The 16770-nt window shown below is 38.6% G+C and overlaps 1 protein-coding gene across 1 annotated transcript in view; it reads right to left on the reverse strand.

Annotated features, from left to right (window-relative positions):
• Positions 1-16770, reverse strand: part of LOC311188583 (ubiquitin-conjugating enzyme E2 E2) — a gene marked incomplete at its 3' end in the record, with an annotated part of 213741 nt that overhangs the window by 188939 nt on the left and 8032 nt on the right. The window contains exon 3 of the mRNA XM_084260037.1: positions 11848-11898. Coding sequence (XP_084116163.1) covers positions 11848-11898 — 51 coding nt within the window. The remainder of the gene's footprint in view (positions 1-11847; positions 11899-16770) is intronic.

The following is a 16770-nucleotide window of genomic DNA, read 5'->3' on the forward strand; positions in this document are numbered from 1 at the left end:
TATCATATAAATCATACAGATTCTACTGAACCCGAGATAGCTGTCATCCCTCAGCTATTTGTATTCAGTAAGGAGCAAAGCAGGTTGTTGCAGAACATCTTAAAAATGTGTCATCCTACAGCCACCACGTTGTGGGCTTTTGAGGCTGTATTTGCAGCTACCTGAAAATGTATGCCACACATATATGCCAAAACACTCACAGTTAATATACATTATTAATTAAATATCTCTCAGGGAGGTTTGCAATGCAGGAGGTCATTATACTTGAATCATGAATTTAAATCTGATTTACACTGCAGTAATTCCAGACTCAAATGAGATTTTCGAGTTGATTATGTGATGCCTATCAGCTAGACAGTTTCCCATCCCAATGATACTTATAATCACCTGATCCCATTCGTTGAAGATTACAACTTACAAGTAATAATAATAAAAAACCCCAACCAAAACCACAACAAAACCCCCAAAACTATAATTCAGTTAATGCTGGATCAAAATTGGAAACAGTCCTCTTACACTGACGCCTAATCACTATGTTAACAGGCTGTTGAGGAACGTACTGAGGGGACCAGGATTATAGTTGTTGTGCCCACAACAGCCCATTGAAATGCCATATTAAGTAGACACTTCTTCCTTCTAGGCAGCCCAGACATGCAGGGAAGGAAGAAAATTGAATCATCTTCTCTAAAAATTTCCCACCTTAAAACCTGCAATGACAAGTGACTGTGAAAATGTTTACAGCCATTTCTGATATGACACTTCATTTTTGTAATGCGCACACTGTGTGTCAAAGTGTTTTACTGTTCTTGCTGCTACCGACAGGACATTGCTGCGAATAAGACATGGCAGTGAAGCAAGCCCTTTCTTAGAAATATTTTTATCAACTGACATGTCTTATTTTATCTGTAACAGAACACAAATAAGCAAACAGCTAATTGGGTGGGGGAAGCACACTGGATGTTAGGTTTTCTTCCAACCCCCCACTAGAGTTAGCTAATTTTTCCAAGGCAAACTATGGCAAAACTCATGCAAGTACCTCAGGCAAGGGAGAAGCAAGACAAAGAGCCTGCTCTTTGTACCCTAGGCACAAAGTGACTCCAGAGGATTGTTTCTGGCAGGCAACCTGGCAGATTGTTTGCAGGAGATAGATACATGAAGCCATGGTTGTGTTTCTGACCCAGCCAGCAGAATCAGTCCTCCGGGATGGGAGAGGTGCAGTGCTAAAAAGCACACTCCCACAAAGCTTCTTAAATGAGCAAGTCCAAGTACCTCCCATGTTGCCTGCTGCAGAAATACAAACTTACTCCAGTGTAACATGGATCAAGGCTAATACCTATCCAGTAATCAAAAGCCAGATGGATTTCCACATACTCAAGAAATGCCCTTCTTTTCAACCTGTCCAACAAAATCTGAAGTTAACAGGAATGGTCCATTTTCCATAGAGACTCAGTCAAGATTCCTGTGCAACTTTCAAGCCCAGTTAAGTGTTCTGGGTTAAACTGTTGGCTGGAGTTAATGAATCCATCCAGGGTTGCTTTATGTTACCTCAAAAGCTAGTGCGGCGTTATCCGTAGTTGTTCTCAAACCGCTTTTCCTGTGAAACCACCCTGGCTGCAAGCCCCAAATCTGAAACTTTCTTTTTCCCCCCAATTTGCAACCTTTGTTGAAAGGCCTAGCTATGAGTTTAGCAATCAATAATTTATAACAAGAAACATTAAACTACATGCTAAGCAGACATTTAATTTTTCAACCATAAGCTTATCTGAAAATTCATTGCATTACATTCCATCCATACTCTTTTGAAGGGCTAGAACATACCAAATTTTATAAATAATACGTAGATTTATCCTGTTTAGGCTACTTAAGATCTCAAATACTGAGAGAGCGCAGTATTTTTACATTCTCTGGATCACATCTACTATCAAATGAACTAACAGTTAACACTACATAGTTATTCTAAGCATATTGTAACTATCTAAAAAAAAATCTATTTAGCTCAGAAGTATAAAGTGTTAAATGCTGCTTTCTTATGTGTAAACAGACTAGTCATAAATTAGCGTAATAAAATACTTGTTTGCCAGTTTAGAATTAGATCACCTTAAGATGTAAAATAAATCACATTTTCTACTTGAGGATTAGATGCATTACCCACGTAATTACAGTGGGTGCAGAAGATCACTGGCATCATAGAAATTAATTTTAAAGTTATAAGAAGGATAATAATGTCATTTCATTTATGATGTGTATTTTCAGTGATCATTACTGTCAATATCTCACAAACGAAAGTTAAATTGAACATCAGCTAATCTCAAGGAAATAAAAAAATCCTTCTCCCCCCAAAAACAACTAACACTAAAAATGAGGTACTCATTTTCAAAAAATGAAAGTGTTTGCTATTTCTCCACCAAAACCCAATATTATTTTCCGATAAAGAAATCTCATTATGAAGCATTATTGCTGAATTTTATACAAAAAGACTACAGACAGACAATACAGAACAGAGTGCTTTTTAAAAGCTCCAAATTTCATAAAGGTTATACTCAGTTTTAAATAAAAATCCCCAGCACTCAAAACAAGAAAAAAAAAAAGCTTGAAGTTGTCATCTGTGTCAAGTATTACTCAAAGAATAACTGCTGTAACTGTGTACTACTTATTCTTCAAATATAACTCAACCTCCTAAATTAAGTGCAAACCCTTATATTTCAGTCTTAGCTCCAGAGTCATCATCTTGGCCTCCACAATATTTACAACATTAAAAGGCTAAAAGTGTCAAGAAAGCATATTATCACTCACCTATAGCCTTCCCTAGGCACAGTATGCATCGCAAGTTAATAAAGGCCACATAAATATGGCTTTTGTGCAGAGCAGACAGTAAATTATGTATTTAATTACATATTTCTCCCTAAAAAACAGAAACAGTTGGCTCTCTGCTATTTTTGTTAACATTAATCAGAGGAAACTTCAGATTCTGGCATAAATTTGACTATCGTATAAAAGGTAATATTTAAAATACATAATGCCTTACCACACAAACACGAGCTGCCATATGTGAGGCACTGCTAAGCATGGTTTCTATTAAGCCAATACACAGTAACTGGCTTCTTTCCAAGCAACATGGAAGTGTTTAAAAAACCCTGTTTAATCCAATTCCACAGCTTTGAAACAAAAATAAATTAAAGTGCTGCAAGAACTGTTAAAATGAAAAATTAAAGGCATGTAAATAAGTGAAAAAAATAAATTGTCAGAGAAAATGAAAACAAAGATTATTTCAAGTAGATATCTTAATTGTAATTAGCAACATTTGGCATGTGTTATGATATGTTTCAAAGCTGCAGCCAATTAGATACCCCCAAAAGCTTGTAACAAAGCTGCAAATGTGTAACTACAGCATAAATAAGTTTTATTGCACACCAAGAAAACAGCACCCAGATCAATTTCATAGTTTGTTTCCTAAAGGCTGTAAAGCAAGCTCTGTTACTAGTTCAGGACTTTTTTTTAATTATTATTATTATTATTAAACTGCAGCTTTTCTGCTGGGAGGTTTTGGAAAACAATTTAATTAAATTCAGATTATTAATTATAAATCTGTACACATTTTGTGTATACCAAGAATGAAAGACAAATCACAGCACTGCCTCCTTAGACTGTCATGCCTATGGAAAACCAAAACCAAACCAACAGCAGCAACAAAAAGCTAAACCAAAAAAAAATCCCCAAAAGAATAAAGCCTGCAAGCTAACAGCTGTTTAAAAGCTGTAGAATTGTGGTATTGGAACCAAGAAAGACTGATTTTCTTTTTTTTTTTTTTAAATAGATTTCCAAGGGGAGAAGAAAACACTATTTTTGCTTTGGAAGGGATAGGAGATTCACAACGGCATTCAGAAGACAATATGAATTTGTCAGATCCATTTTTAAAGTTTTCTGGAAAAGGAAATACTTTCTAAGTGTTACACAGAAGGTGGGAGTTCCAATTCTGATCAAATGTGGGTGTACTGAAGATAACAGCATTAGGCACTTCTGAGATTTTGCCATTTATTTAAGGAAACAAATACTTCATTATCAGCAATGCTGTTAAGTTCCAACCAACAGACAAAGTACCTTCCATTTCCCCCATTTATTCAATAATGACTAATTTACTAAAGGGTAATGAGTCGCTAATAAAAGCATGTTTCTTACATGATTATCATGAAATGGCAGCGACTGCTTGGTCAGCGCAACAGTACCTAATACAGTCACACTCCAAATACCTCTGCTCTATCACGTTTGTTGTAAAGAAAATGATCCTCATATAATTTTTACACAAGACATTAGTCTACGTTTAGGAAAAAAAAAGGGGGGGGAGAGGGGTCCTAAGCCCCACAGAAATAACTAACTACATTTAAAAGCTACATATTTAGGTATTTCTCTGCAAAGTTTCCTAACAATGATGCAAAGTCCCACCCAATGTGGTTTGGTTTCCCTTGCTGGCAAGTAATAACTGTTTATTTAACACACTTATTTTAGGGTTTGGTGGGGGGAAAGGGTTTTTTGGTGTTTTATGAGACCTGTATTGAGGAGATTACAAAAGCATGCATATATAATATCAGGTTTATGTTATAAACCAAATTCAGGCTCGAAGGGGAAAAAAAAAGCCCACAAAACCACCAAAACCAAACCAGAAAAAAACCTCACCCCCAACTTTGTTTAGCTATGCAGGAGAGGGCAAAAGAAATGTCTTTGGAAGGCAGTCTGAAAAATTCTGGAGCTGCAAGCACTGGGGATTGCCCTTGTACTTCCTAAGAGCCTGACTTGCAAAGACCAGCTGCAATTCAGCATGAAACCACTGCAAAAAGATACCTCCGCTCAGAATTCCCCATGCTAAAAGCATCAAAGTGTTTGTTTCTTCCCCCCACCCCCCATCAGAAGTCTTCCACTCCACCCTCCCTACACACCTAATTTAAACTAGAGCTTTACTAATCCTGTACCCTAAGCACAGTGCAAATATCAAGGATCCCTTCCTTGACAGGATCAAGGCCTTCATAGGCCTCTTTTTGGGCACTCTTGTGCCCTTTTCTGCTTCAAGGAACGTGTGGTCACCACAACCCCTCCTCCCGCTCCAATCCCATCTCGTTTCTCTGCTCCAGCTGTCCCAGGGAATGTGCTCCGGCATCCCCTGACCTTCCGAATCTGCACTCCCACAGTGCTCCCTGAAGTACTCTTACTCTTCTCTACCACTATCTTCTCTTTTCTTTTCCTCCTGGGAGAGGAGTTGTCATCGTTTGAAAACCGAGAGAACTGGCAGCAGTCATGTGGAGGTATTGTTATGCCGGGAGGTATTAAATGGGTGTTGTCAGCCAGTTCCTTACTTCATCAACCAGCGAGTGAAGTTGCCGGTCCTGGCAAGCAGCCAGCGGCAACCTCCCTTCACGGATTTATTCCCCCCTCCCTCGCCTGCCCCCACCCCCGCCCTTCCTCCAGTCTTGAGGAAAAAGTTGCCGAGGTTTCCAGCCACCAATGCCTTGCTCCTAAAATCGCCCCACAACTGGCAGTGATACCACATCGCTAAAGGAACAAACGCTCTGTTTTAGATGGCCTTCCAAGTACACAGCATCTCGACACACAGAAGACCCAGGAAAAGAAACATCTGCCTGCTATTTTTTTAAAAACAGACGCCTTGTGAACAATATGACATTGAAAGGTCTGGAGTCACTTTCACAGTGAAAATAAACAGATTTTTTTTTTAAAAACAATGTTTTAGTACAGTTACATGCTTCAGACCTTAACGCAAAAGTAACACTGCCCTACGCTGTCATAAAAGAAAATAGCTAAGGGAATTAAAAGATTACCTATTAAAAATTGATCTAACATTTTTCATCTGAGATGCTTCAAGGTACCGAGGCAGTAAGTCTAAAACCACCACTCATTATAAAAAAAAACAGGCAAGTTAACTCAAGTGATAAAATACAGTATAGTTACTATTGCATAATCCTCATGCAATCGTTAACTTGCCTGTTTTTGGGATGTGTTTCATGCCACTTTTGAAGCAGAAAAGGAATCAAAATTAAAAAATAAAGCGGTTTCAGTGAGCACTCAAATACATTTTGTGATCATTCTTATCCTCAAATGAATAATACATCACAGACTCTGCACATTAGTATCAACTGCTTCTGTGTGTATCTTTCTAATGAAGTTTTGCTATAAACTCTTCAGAGGCCTAGCCAGGCAAAGTTACATACAATTGTCTGTGTCACATTTTCTCTAGAAGGTTATAGAAAACCAGCAGCAAATCAAAATAAGCCCATGCACGCAGAAGGCAAACTGCATGGGTAGTTTAATGTAGCAAGAAGAGCACCCAGATTCACACCAAGGAGGCTGGAAATGTTTTTGAAGAAAAACATTCAGAGAACCTGGTTTTCATCCTACTTGCACATTAGCATCACATGCATCGTAGTCATGTGCCTACGATGAAACTGATGTACCACTAAATCAAAATCACTGATCACAGCTCCTTTTAAAATAAAAATATAAGTTGCTGTAGCTTGGGAATTTTTTTTCTACTGGAATTTTGTGCCCAGGTTCTCCTTTGGTGAAATCACTACCAGGAAAAATAGGATTAAGCTTTTCTTTACCAGTGGAGTCACTATATTCCCATGCTCCTTCAAAATGATACAACAACCATGAATATGATGCCAATCACCCTTTATGCTTCCAGGGTTTACTGAGCAAGGAAGCACCACACTGTAGGAGCCTGTGCATTCCACATGAGAGTAGGAAGAACTCAACGGGCATCTGAAGGTAGTGTAACAGTCAGTGAATACTTTGTAAGTGGATGTAGCAATATTGAGCAAGTACTTAATGCTATCAAAATCATTAAGTAAACTGTCTGTGCAAGCCAAGCTCAAGGAGACTAACCAGAAGAGATGCAAGTTTGGGATAAGCAAATTGCATTAAAAGCAGAATCCTTCTAGCACCCAAGAGGAATTGTTTTGGCGTTTTGCATTTGGAGAAGGCATTAGTCTGTTTTCTTTAAATATTTTTGCATTTATTCAAATATTTTAAGGATGTATGTATAGCCAAGATTATTCAGACACATACACACACCCCCAAAGTCAAACTGATGTGAGTATATGATCTAAAAAACTGTAAAGCATGTTTTTGCTCACACTGGAAAGCCATTTGAGTGTTCCATGTGCTTGTGTGCATGCATGCACACATATCAGGAAGCGGGGAAGACTTCCTTAACAAGTTCCTCAAATGACAGGAAAGGAAGGAGACTTGAGTAGGCCAGGGCAACACAATACTTGCTGTACCTGATGCTTTAGGTCCCTAGACCCCTACCTTTCCACATCACAGAGCGAGGCTGACAATCTTCTCCCTCCCAGGCTTCCCATGAAACTGTGCTAACAGTTGTTTCCTGTGCCTGACATTAGTGCCACCTCCTTAGCTTTAAAGTAGCACTAGGCAAGAGCTTAAACAAATGGCCTCAAGAACAGTAATTAAATTCATGGAATTCACATAACCCCTTAGAGTTGTGAAGATCATGGCCCCATGGTTTCAGCAAAAACTCAGAGCAATACTGAACAGGAATGTCAGAGGACACCATACAGTCATTGACAAAGGAAGAGACATCTATGAGGCACAATGACCTCTCCTCCTAAGACAAGATGAATATTTTGCTGTTTCCCTTGGCTCTTCTCTACATCACTCCCCGCTAAAATGTGTTTTAAAGTCTTTTCAGTGTGACCAGTTATCACAAGCAAAATGTTCAGATCAGATACATTGGTTGTGTCTCAATTTTGCAGAAAGTACAGGAACCAAAGAATTAATACAATGATTCCAAATTAATAGAAGAGATAAGACTACATGTAAGGTTCTCAAATTGGTTGTTTTGGAACAGGAACCAGTCAACTTTTCCATTAAACTGCATTTCTGAGCCTGAAGTCTAGGGTAGCGAGCCCACTGTGTGCCCTCCTTGGTGCCGTTGGGATCCTGAACTCCATCAGTTCATGGTCACTCCAGGCAAGGCTGCCCTTGAGCTTCACATTCCCCACCAGTCCCTCCTTGTTAGTTAAACAAGGACCAGGATAGCACCTCTCCTCATTGACTCCTCTATGTATACACATAAAATGAACTGCAGTAAATACACAGAAAAAAAGAATGGTGACAAATATGCTAGAGAACTTCAAAAGAAAACCTTATGAGGAAGATAGGGAACAACAGTGAGGTAATAGGAAAGTTTTTTGAGCAGTTGCTCCAAATGGTGTCCACAGAGAGCTGCTATTCGCTTTCTGCTGGCTCTCCGTATTTCCAGCTGCTAAGCTCACATTGAAAGAAGCTAAAAATACATTAAATACTTTCCAAATAGTATTTTCCCATGTAAGCAAGTGGTATAAGTTGCCACAGATATGTTGTCCTCTTGCCAGTGAGAAGGAAAATAGTATACAATGCTGACAATAGAGGTTGCATTCTACAAAATCTATTGTCATGGACAAGATGCAGTCCAAAATATGGAAAGTTTGAAAAGGAATTATTTTTGCTACAAGAATTCCTGACTATTTCTCTCCTCCAGCAAGGAAATATATGAAAATGATACTTAAAAACGAGGGATCTATGGCCTGTGAGAAAAGGTATACCTTGAGCTACTACAAGGTATAATTTGCACAACACGTTTAGCAATCAAGCTTTGGTAGTTCAGTGAGCAGGAAAAGAAAGAGAAGGGTGGCAAATGCCTACAATTTAGGTACACTATCTCCTGACAAACTAAAACTTCACAATGCTGCAGATTTAAAGTATAAATGTACCTGCTTAGCACTGGGACTCTCCTTGACAGTAAATACAGCTCTATACAAAAGTCACGGGGTGGTGGGGGATGGGTGGGACACAACACATACCAAATAACATCCAGTTCTTTCTGTTAAATGTGAAGTATAACAGGCTTTTTATATGACATGCCTTCCTCCAAAAATAGCAATGATACACTGCTCAACTCCCACATGTCCCCCAGCTTGACTTTTTGACACTTAGAACATTACACATTCACAGTCCTGAGAAAGGATACAAAGTTTGGGAAGTCAAGAGGGCTCTTTTCATTACTCAGAACCCAAACTACAGAATACAACAATACCTAGAGAGGCAGGAAACTGCAATTTCTTGTAACATTAAATCTTCTTTTAATGCCAAATGTGACAGATTTTTTAGGAACTCTGAAATCCACAGCTTTCCACAGTTTTGGAAAGATGCTGCAAGTCACAGCAGTGATAATCTGCCAATTACAAGGCACATGTGTGAGCAAGACTTTTTTTTTTTTTTTTTTTGTCTTCCAGACAAACAAGAAGATTATACAGCCTATTCTCTTCGTGGGGATGAGGTGGGGGAAGCATTGAGATTGCAGCTGCGGCAGACGGGGAAGCTGCAACTCCCTCAGAGCTTGTACTGACTGTGTAGCCTAGCATGCCATTAAGGGATGCTACTGTACTACAGATACTGTTCCAGTTGGGATTTTTTTCCTGAATGAGACAAACCTGAAGTTTGGCTTGCTGTAGTTAATGGAATGTCTTGCAGCACATCTTGAAATATTCCACCCAAATCCCAATACAGCTCAATATTCTGCCTACAGAAGATCCCAAATAACTAGTTAGAGCACATACTTGAATAATACAGCTTTTATTAATGTCTTCTGTGACATTTAGTTTTTGAGGTCTATTGCATTCTTACTGCCCAATCATTATTTACTTTACATATAAAAGAGGACATATAGTGAAGGTAATCTGGAATCACAATCATTCTGAGTAGTCCCCATCTATAAGGAACTCATCTTTGTGAAATATGGGGGGTTTTATACAAAATCCAACACCTCTTACAACAATGCTCTAAATTCACTAAAAACAAGAAAGAAAATACATCAATACTTTAGGGTAAGATATACTCTACTATAGCTTGGCTTTCTTCATTATGCTGAAGAATCATGTCTGGATGATGTATTTATTTTGTAATGTTTAACTATAATAGAAAATAGATGAAGTTCAAATGAAAACACTGCTTAGACTATGTCAACAGAGCATAAAACTAAATGAAGTGATGCTGAATCGACTATAAAAACATATTTGCTAATAGTAAAGTTACTAATGGTTATCTATCAAGATCACAACATGAAATAATCCTGCATCTTAAGAACTATGTTAAAGCAGCAGACACATGAAGTTAGATGTAATTTTTTGATTTTGCAAAACAGTATCACACAGCGCACTTTATTGCTATTTTATCATTAGTGTAAATAATAAAAACCCCAAACACAAAAAACACATACAGGAAATCTCCAGCTTTTTTTTTTTTTTTTTTTTAAACTGCAAGTCACCAAAGGGCTTTCTTTCCACTAAGACAGCCAATGCTCACTGTACGCTTGCTAGCACAGGAAAATCAAGTAACAGTATCTTGTATACTGAAACAGCTGCTTTGTTACAAAGGGAAGGATTCAGAAAACTAGAACAAATGACAGTGCTGTAAAAACTATGAGCCTTTTAGGCTCAGTTCAAAGACTTATGCATTCTTCCACAACAGACTGAAGTTTTATATTCATCTCAGCAAATCAATCCACTAATAGGCATCAGTCATCAACACCTAAGTAAAGATCTGCCATTTGAAACAGCTTTGATGTGATTGAAGACTCGCACACAGTCGTAAGTATGACAGAACAGCTTAGCTATTAAAATGTTTTATCTGGCAAAAAACTGTTCATCCTAATTGACTGAAATACTCTTTGAACGCTATTACCCGCAAGGCTACTTCACTAGGCAGTGCTTTAGCACACAGCCACTTGACTTATATCTTGAGATTCAGTACAACCACATCAAATCTTGTTAGAATATTTTCTCACACATACTTTTGTCAAGAGACCGAAACAATAAAGCTGACTGTCATTTTTACTACCAGTTGCTTAGTTAATTCGATACCGAAACGTACAGGGATTCATTACAAAAGCTGCATGCAATCAGCCATTTCTATCAATCTTTCTCTTTGCTGCGCTAATAGAACGAACCGTACTAACCACATCAGTTGAAATGGGCTGACATTCAGGACTGGGTGGAAGCTTTTCCTGTCCACTGAGATGGACCTCTCACCACGAGGGGTGCGGTGGCAAGGGCTCCTTTAAGCAGCACTGCACAGCCCTGGACCAGCTCCAACACTGACCATATGTCAAGCTGACAGATAAGAAGCCCGAGACAGCCATCTGAAAACAACTGCACGCCGCCCCAGCTACCAGGCAGCGCGGGTTTCTAGGCCTTCCTCATTACTCATTTCAAAGCCAGTCTTAAATACACCGAAAGTAAACGTACCTGACAACAACAACAAGCCAGCGCAAAGTCATTATTAGAAAGGCTACGCAATAATATACTATATTTCAGGAAGTTTCCACTGAATATCATAATTATCACCAGAAACACAGTCGGAAGATTAATAGCAGTTTGTGTCTATAACGTTTTTTCTTCTCTATTATATTCACAGTGTGTTAACAATTTGCAAGAAAAAGGAATCAAGCACACCAGCAACTGCCACCAAGATTACGTTTCACAGAATCAAACAAAATGCTATTGATTTAATACCTCAAATGAAGGAAGATTTGATTTTTACCCTGTATCTAAACGCATGACAGAGCTCATCCATTTTCACCATTACTTTAGTTCCGAGGAAGTATGTCATATCAATTCCTTACACTTGGGCAAAGACGCTATCTATCAGCTTTTATTCCAAAATTACTAAGTAATCAGCACAAAGGAATAGCCAAAATTCATCCCAGTCCCCTATGCAATTTCCCTCATTCCATATAATCCATTTCAATATTCCAAATTGATAAAATCCAGGTGAACTTACCTACAGTTTGGAGGAGGGTCTAATGTAATTTCTGCAAGTTCTTTCTGAATTCTTAAGAGAAAAAAAAAAACATTATCAGGATGTTTCTGCAATATATTTCTTTCAACTTTATGAACATTTCTACAGCAATCAATAAAAATTAAATATAATACTTATTATTTCTTATGGAAAGCTGATATTAGAAGGTTTTATGAAGCTGCTCAAGTAAATGTTGAACTAAAAATCAAATATTTTCTGAAAAACAAGCCTTCTATTTGGCACGAGTTATGCCATGGGCAGCCACCTAGAAAATCCCACTTTTTTCTATGGGTCGGGGTTCCCAGCTCCTTTGCACACATACGCAATAATTAAATGTCTCAAACACTCTCCATTTCCCTTATATGCCTCATAGCTCTTGCTCTCCCAAATATTTAGCTTCTTAATGTGTCTCATACTGGCCTGGCAAAAAACCCAACTTCATTGTCTCTCACCCTCCCAAAAAGAGCCTATCCCATTCTTCTCCATAACTACCTCCTCAGTACTGGATTGTCTGAAGTCTGTCATCAAAAGGAAGCGCTCCAGCTGCCAGGCCAGGCTGGGGACCTGCCACTGGACTTGCCCCAGCGCATGTCTTCTTTGTACTGGAGGGGGGGAGGGGTGGTGTGTGTACCCAAAACCAGGGATGCATTATCCCAGATACAGCCTAATGAGAGCTGAGCAAAGAGATATAAATTACTCTACCTTCTCACTGTGCTCCTGTTAATACAGCCCAGAAGGCAGTTAGCATCCACTATTGCCTCACTATTGCCTGCCAGGGCCCCCACATCCTTCTCAGCAGAGCTGCTCCCCAGCCAGTATTGTTACAAAGGGTTATTCCTTCCCACATGCATGACGTTACATTTGTCCTTGCTGCATGTCAGAATTTCCCTCCCAGCCCCCTCTTGCAGCCTACCAAGGTGCCTCTAAGCAGTAGCCCTGCCCCTTCTTGTACCAACTGTTTCCCCAAAATTCCTGTCCTCTGCAAAGTTGAGAGTGAGTTCTGCCATATCATGCAGGTCACTGATGAGGACCTGAAGCTGGGCAGGTCCAGTACTGCAGTACCCAGCGGTACCGTGCTCATTATGGACATCCTGCTGGAGGTCTTCCTCTGGGAAGAACAACTTTGTACTGAAGGATTTCTGGATATTCCCAAACTGATGCTGCCATGACAAGTCCTTGAATTCCTGACCTCTGCCATGTCTGGCAGTACATTATACCAGCGTCTTCATGAGAGCCACTATATCCCCTCTCTGAAGAAATTTAAACATGCAGAATAGGAGTTTACAGAGCTCCCAAAGAAACTTGTAGGAGTTTACAGTTCCTAAAGACTTGCCAGAATATGACACCATAAGTAGGACTGTGATGGACACCTTCCCTATAAATGACATGCAAGGCTTTTTTATAGACTACTTCAGTGCAAAAACACGAACATTTAGGAGGAGGAAGGAAAACTAAAACAATTCAATGTACCCCCAGCATTTTCTTCTTCCCTTCCCCTTCACAGGATTTCACATACAGGAGCAGATGGCTATTCCTGTTATTCCCTACACTAAGAAACAAAACGTGCACAACACCACCATTCAAATTCCTGAGGTATGTGCTCAAGCCACAACCCAAAACTTCAGGCCTGACCTCAGATATATACTTATCTTGCTAAAAAATGACTGCTGCCTGTTTTCCACATAAACACAGGCAAAGAAAATGATTTATCAAAATAAACATTCAGGTATATCGATATATATAACAAAAACAAGCAGTTTGATTCTCTATATAATGTTGAGATCCAAACAAAACCTTACGTGCTAAGGAGCCTCATAGCCACTATCAAAATTCCACTCATGCCGCTATCAGTTGATTTTATAGCTGTAATGAATAAATGCACCAAAGGCAGCAGAGGAATTGGCCCCAACCAGGAACTCCAATCCTTTATCATTCACAACATGAAATAATTAGGACACAGGTGAGCAAGGTTTGTAGGCAGAGGTATATAATTGTTTACTAGAACAGCTGATATCTTTGAAAAGATAAAAAGACTCTTTCAGGTGCTTAGATTTTCTTCTAACCTTCCAACCCTACATACACACATATTAGTAACACCTGTAGAGGAGGAGAAATTCAATGTTTATTTGTATTTTCTACTCGCTAAAATATTTAGATGTCCAGTCCATAGAATTTCCCCAGTAAATATCATTCCTTTCTTGTAAAAATGCATGGGCTGCCTAATCAATACTTGCAGCAAGTCATTGTAGCAACACTGAAAATCTACCACGTTCTTAAAAGGAAAAATCTCATTAGTGAACTCTTAAGCAAAACAAACATGTTGCTCTTAAAAAGCTACTCCATTTAAACAATTTTAACAGTTCACACCTTTTAGAAGGGAGAACTTAGAAGTGTAGGAGATGCTTAAAATAGTTCTTCTGCATGTGAAAAATTTCCACTATGTTTTTGAAATTTCTACTGTCGTAAATTCAAATCACAGCAAACCTAGGAAATTTTCAATTTTATGTTTTATGTGTTGTTTTACTTTCTCTGACTTTTGGAAAGTTACAGAATGGTGGCATTGTGTCAGGGACTATTCCTTTGCTTTATATATAATAGTAAGAACAGTTAATATTTCATTACATTACAATGAGTCTGAGACAAATTAAGAATGGATGGACAAGTGCAGCCTGACCACTAGATCAAAATCCTTATATTCTCGCTCCTAAATCCTAATCCACATCCCTTCCATTCTGGCAACAAGAGGGTAGAGAGTTCTCTCCTTTTCTCCCTCTGTTCCAGTTAAACCCCAAAATGTGTAGCTTCTAATGCCAAGAGCACCAAAATGGTCCTTTTTCAAGCTTTTCCTGTGATTAAGCAAACAAGAACAAAATACCTTTCCGCTTCAAGAGATAAAAATTGATCAGATGGTACTTTCTATTTATGTTCAAATGTCCTAATTGCTTGTGCAAGTATCTAAGATAAAGAGATATTTCATTCCTGATTGTTTTTATACAAACAAGATACAAGATATTAATACAATAATGTCCATCGATTGCTCCTCAGCAAGTTGTCTGTGTTTATTCTCCTACACTGTGGCATCCCAAACTAAAGTGAATATATACACCTTACACCTCTTTCGCTGCAGTCTTAATTTACCTTGCCTTCATGCTGAGAGCAGGTTTATAAACAGTTTCTGCAGAGCAGCTGACACGCAGTAGCTTGTTCACATGTCACAGCATTCAGAGTTACAATTAAATCGTCAGACAACATCCCAGAGAGCCTTGCACTGATTGAGACCTCCGGTGTGCAAGCTGGCCTTTGTCTGCGTGAGTTATTCCACTGCTCTGGCACTTGTTTCACATGTCCATTGAGGTGCCCTCAGAATCTGGCATAGGAGAGGACGTGCCTCATTTCCTTCACTGACCACAGAGGGTTCACCGTGAGAATGTGTGGCCTCTGGCAACAAAACATTTTCTGCAGGATCCTTTCTGGCATCTCTTTCTTTGGATTTTCTGCCTCAGTACAGTTACGTTTAGATATGTTGGAGAGGAAAAAGGACTCATTTAAATAATTCTACATATCCAGTTATATTTAAACTAATTACATACTATATATTGGGGACTGGGGTGACGGCAGGGGAAGAAACTCTTGCTAGTAATCAAAGCCCTGAGCTGTACACACAGGACATTTAATTTGTGATGTCAGATCTCATACTCTTTGGTCTTTAAGAAGTCATTTGACCTCTCTCATGTACACATACACATATATTTTTCCCCTCCATTTTACTAACAGAAAAGAACAAACATAGTTGCCTTCCAGTAATAGTGCAAAGGTTAATCTGCCCCTAAATTCAGAAACATGAAAGTACCTTGTGGATTTCAAATATTATTAATTCTCACAGACACATATATACTACTGTTCCAAGCCTAGGGGGACTTTGTGTTGTTTGCTTTATGAAACAGTTAAAGTTCTCTAAAGCTACGAGAACTGAACATGCCAGAGGATTTCCCAATACGATTAATAGGAGAAGAAGCAAAATAAAAGACTATATTACAATGAGCTATTTTTATGTTGTCTGCTTCTCTACACTGCATGCTTCTTTGCCCATAAAAGCCAGGTGAACCGATGCTCCATACTGGAGAAAATACTATTTAGAAAAGACCAGGAAATGCAATCACTGGTATGTGTTTCGATTTTACATAAACTGTGACTGAATAGGAAATTGATCTAAAGATGGGTAGATTTGTGATGGAGGAAAAGAAACATTCTTGTCTCCACACTAGATGCACAATAAATGACAAGGACATTTCTTGTAAGAAAAAGCACTCCATATTTTGCTGTCATATTCAATATGCTAAATATCATTCCCAGATTCCTTTAAAAGGGTGGTGTGATAAACTTCTCCAAGAAATAAAGAGGGGGGAGGGGGGAAAACCCCATATTTTTATTTTGTTGGATTTCAAACAAATTTAATCTTTCACCTATCTGCTGCTCCTTAAGATTACCATTTCTTTCAATCAAGAAAATAACATAAAATATTACAACTATGGTTTTAAAATTCACAATTCCTTGTAGGAACAGACATTCATTAAAAAAAAAAACATCCAGGAATGGACACAAAGGTTGACAGATTTTCAGCGATCAACTTCAAGAGCAAAGAAAACAATACATTTATATGTTGAGCTACTATGTCAGCCAAGAATGGTTACACTTCTCTCAATCCAAAGGTCATGCTAAGATTTGCTACTTAAGAGGTAACAAGATGCCTGCTGTTTTCAAGGACAGCAATTCAATTCTGTGTCTGAACTGTAATTGTGATATGCAGCGAGTTTCTCAATCTTGACATGTTAGGTAAGAAAGGTTGCTATTTAAGGAGATGCCCTCTGGGTGAGGAAAATTGAAGGACCGGTACACTGTATGACA

This window comes from Gallinula chloropus (genome assembly GCF_964237585.1).
Source record: "Gallinula chloropus genome assembly, chromosome: 2".
NCBI lineage: Eukaryota > Metazoa > Chordata > Aves > Gruiformes > Rallidae > Gallinula > Gallinula chloropus.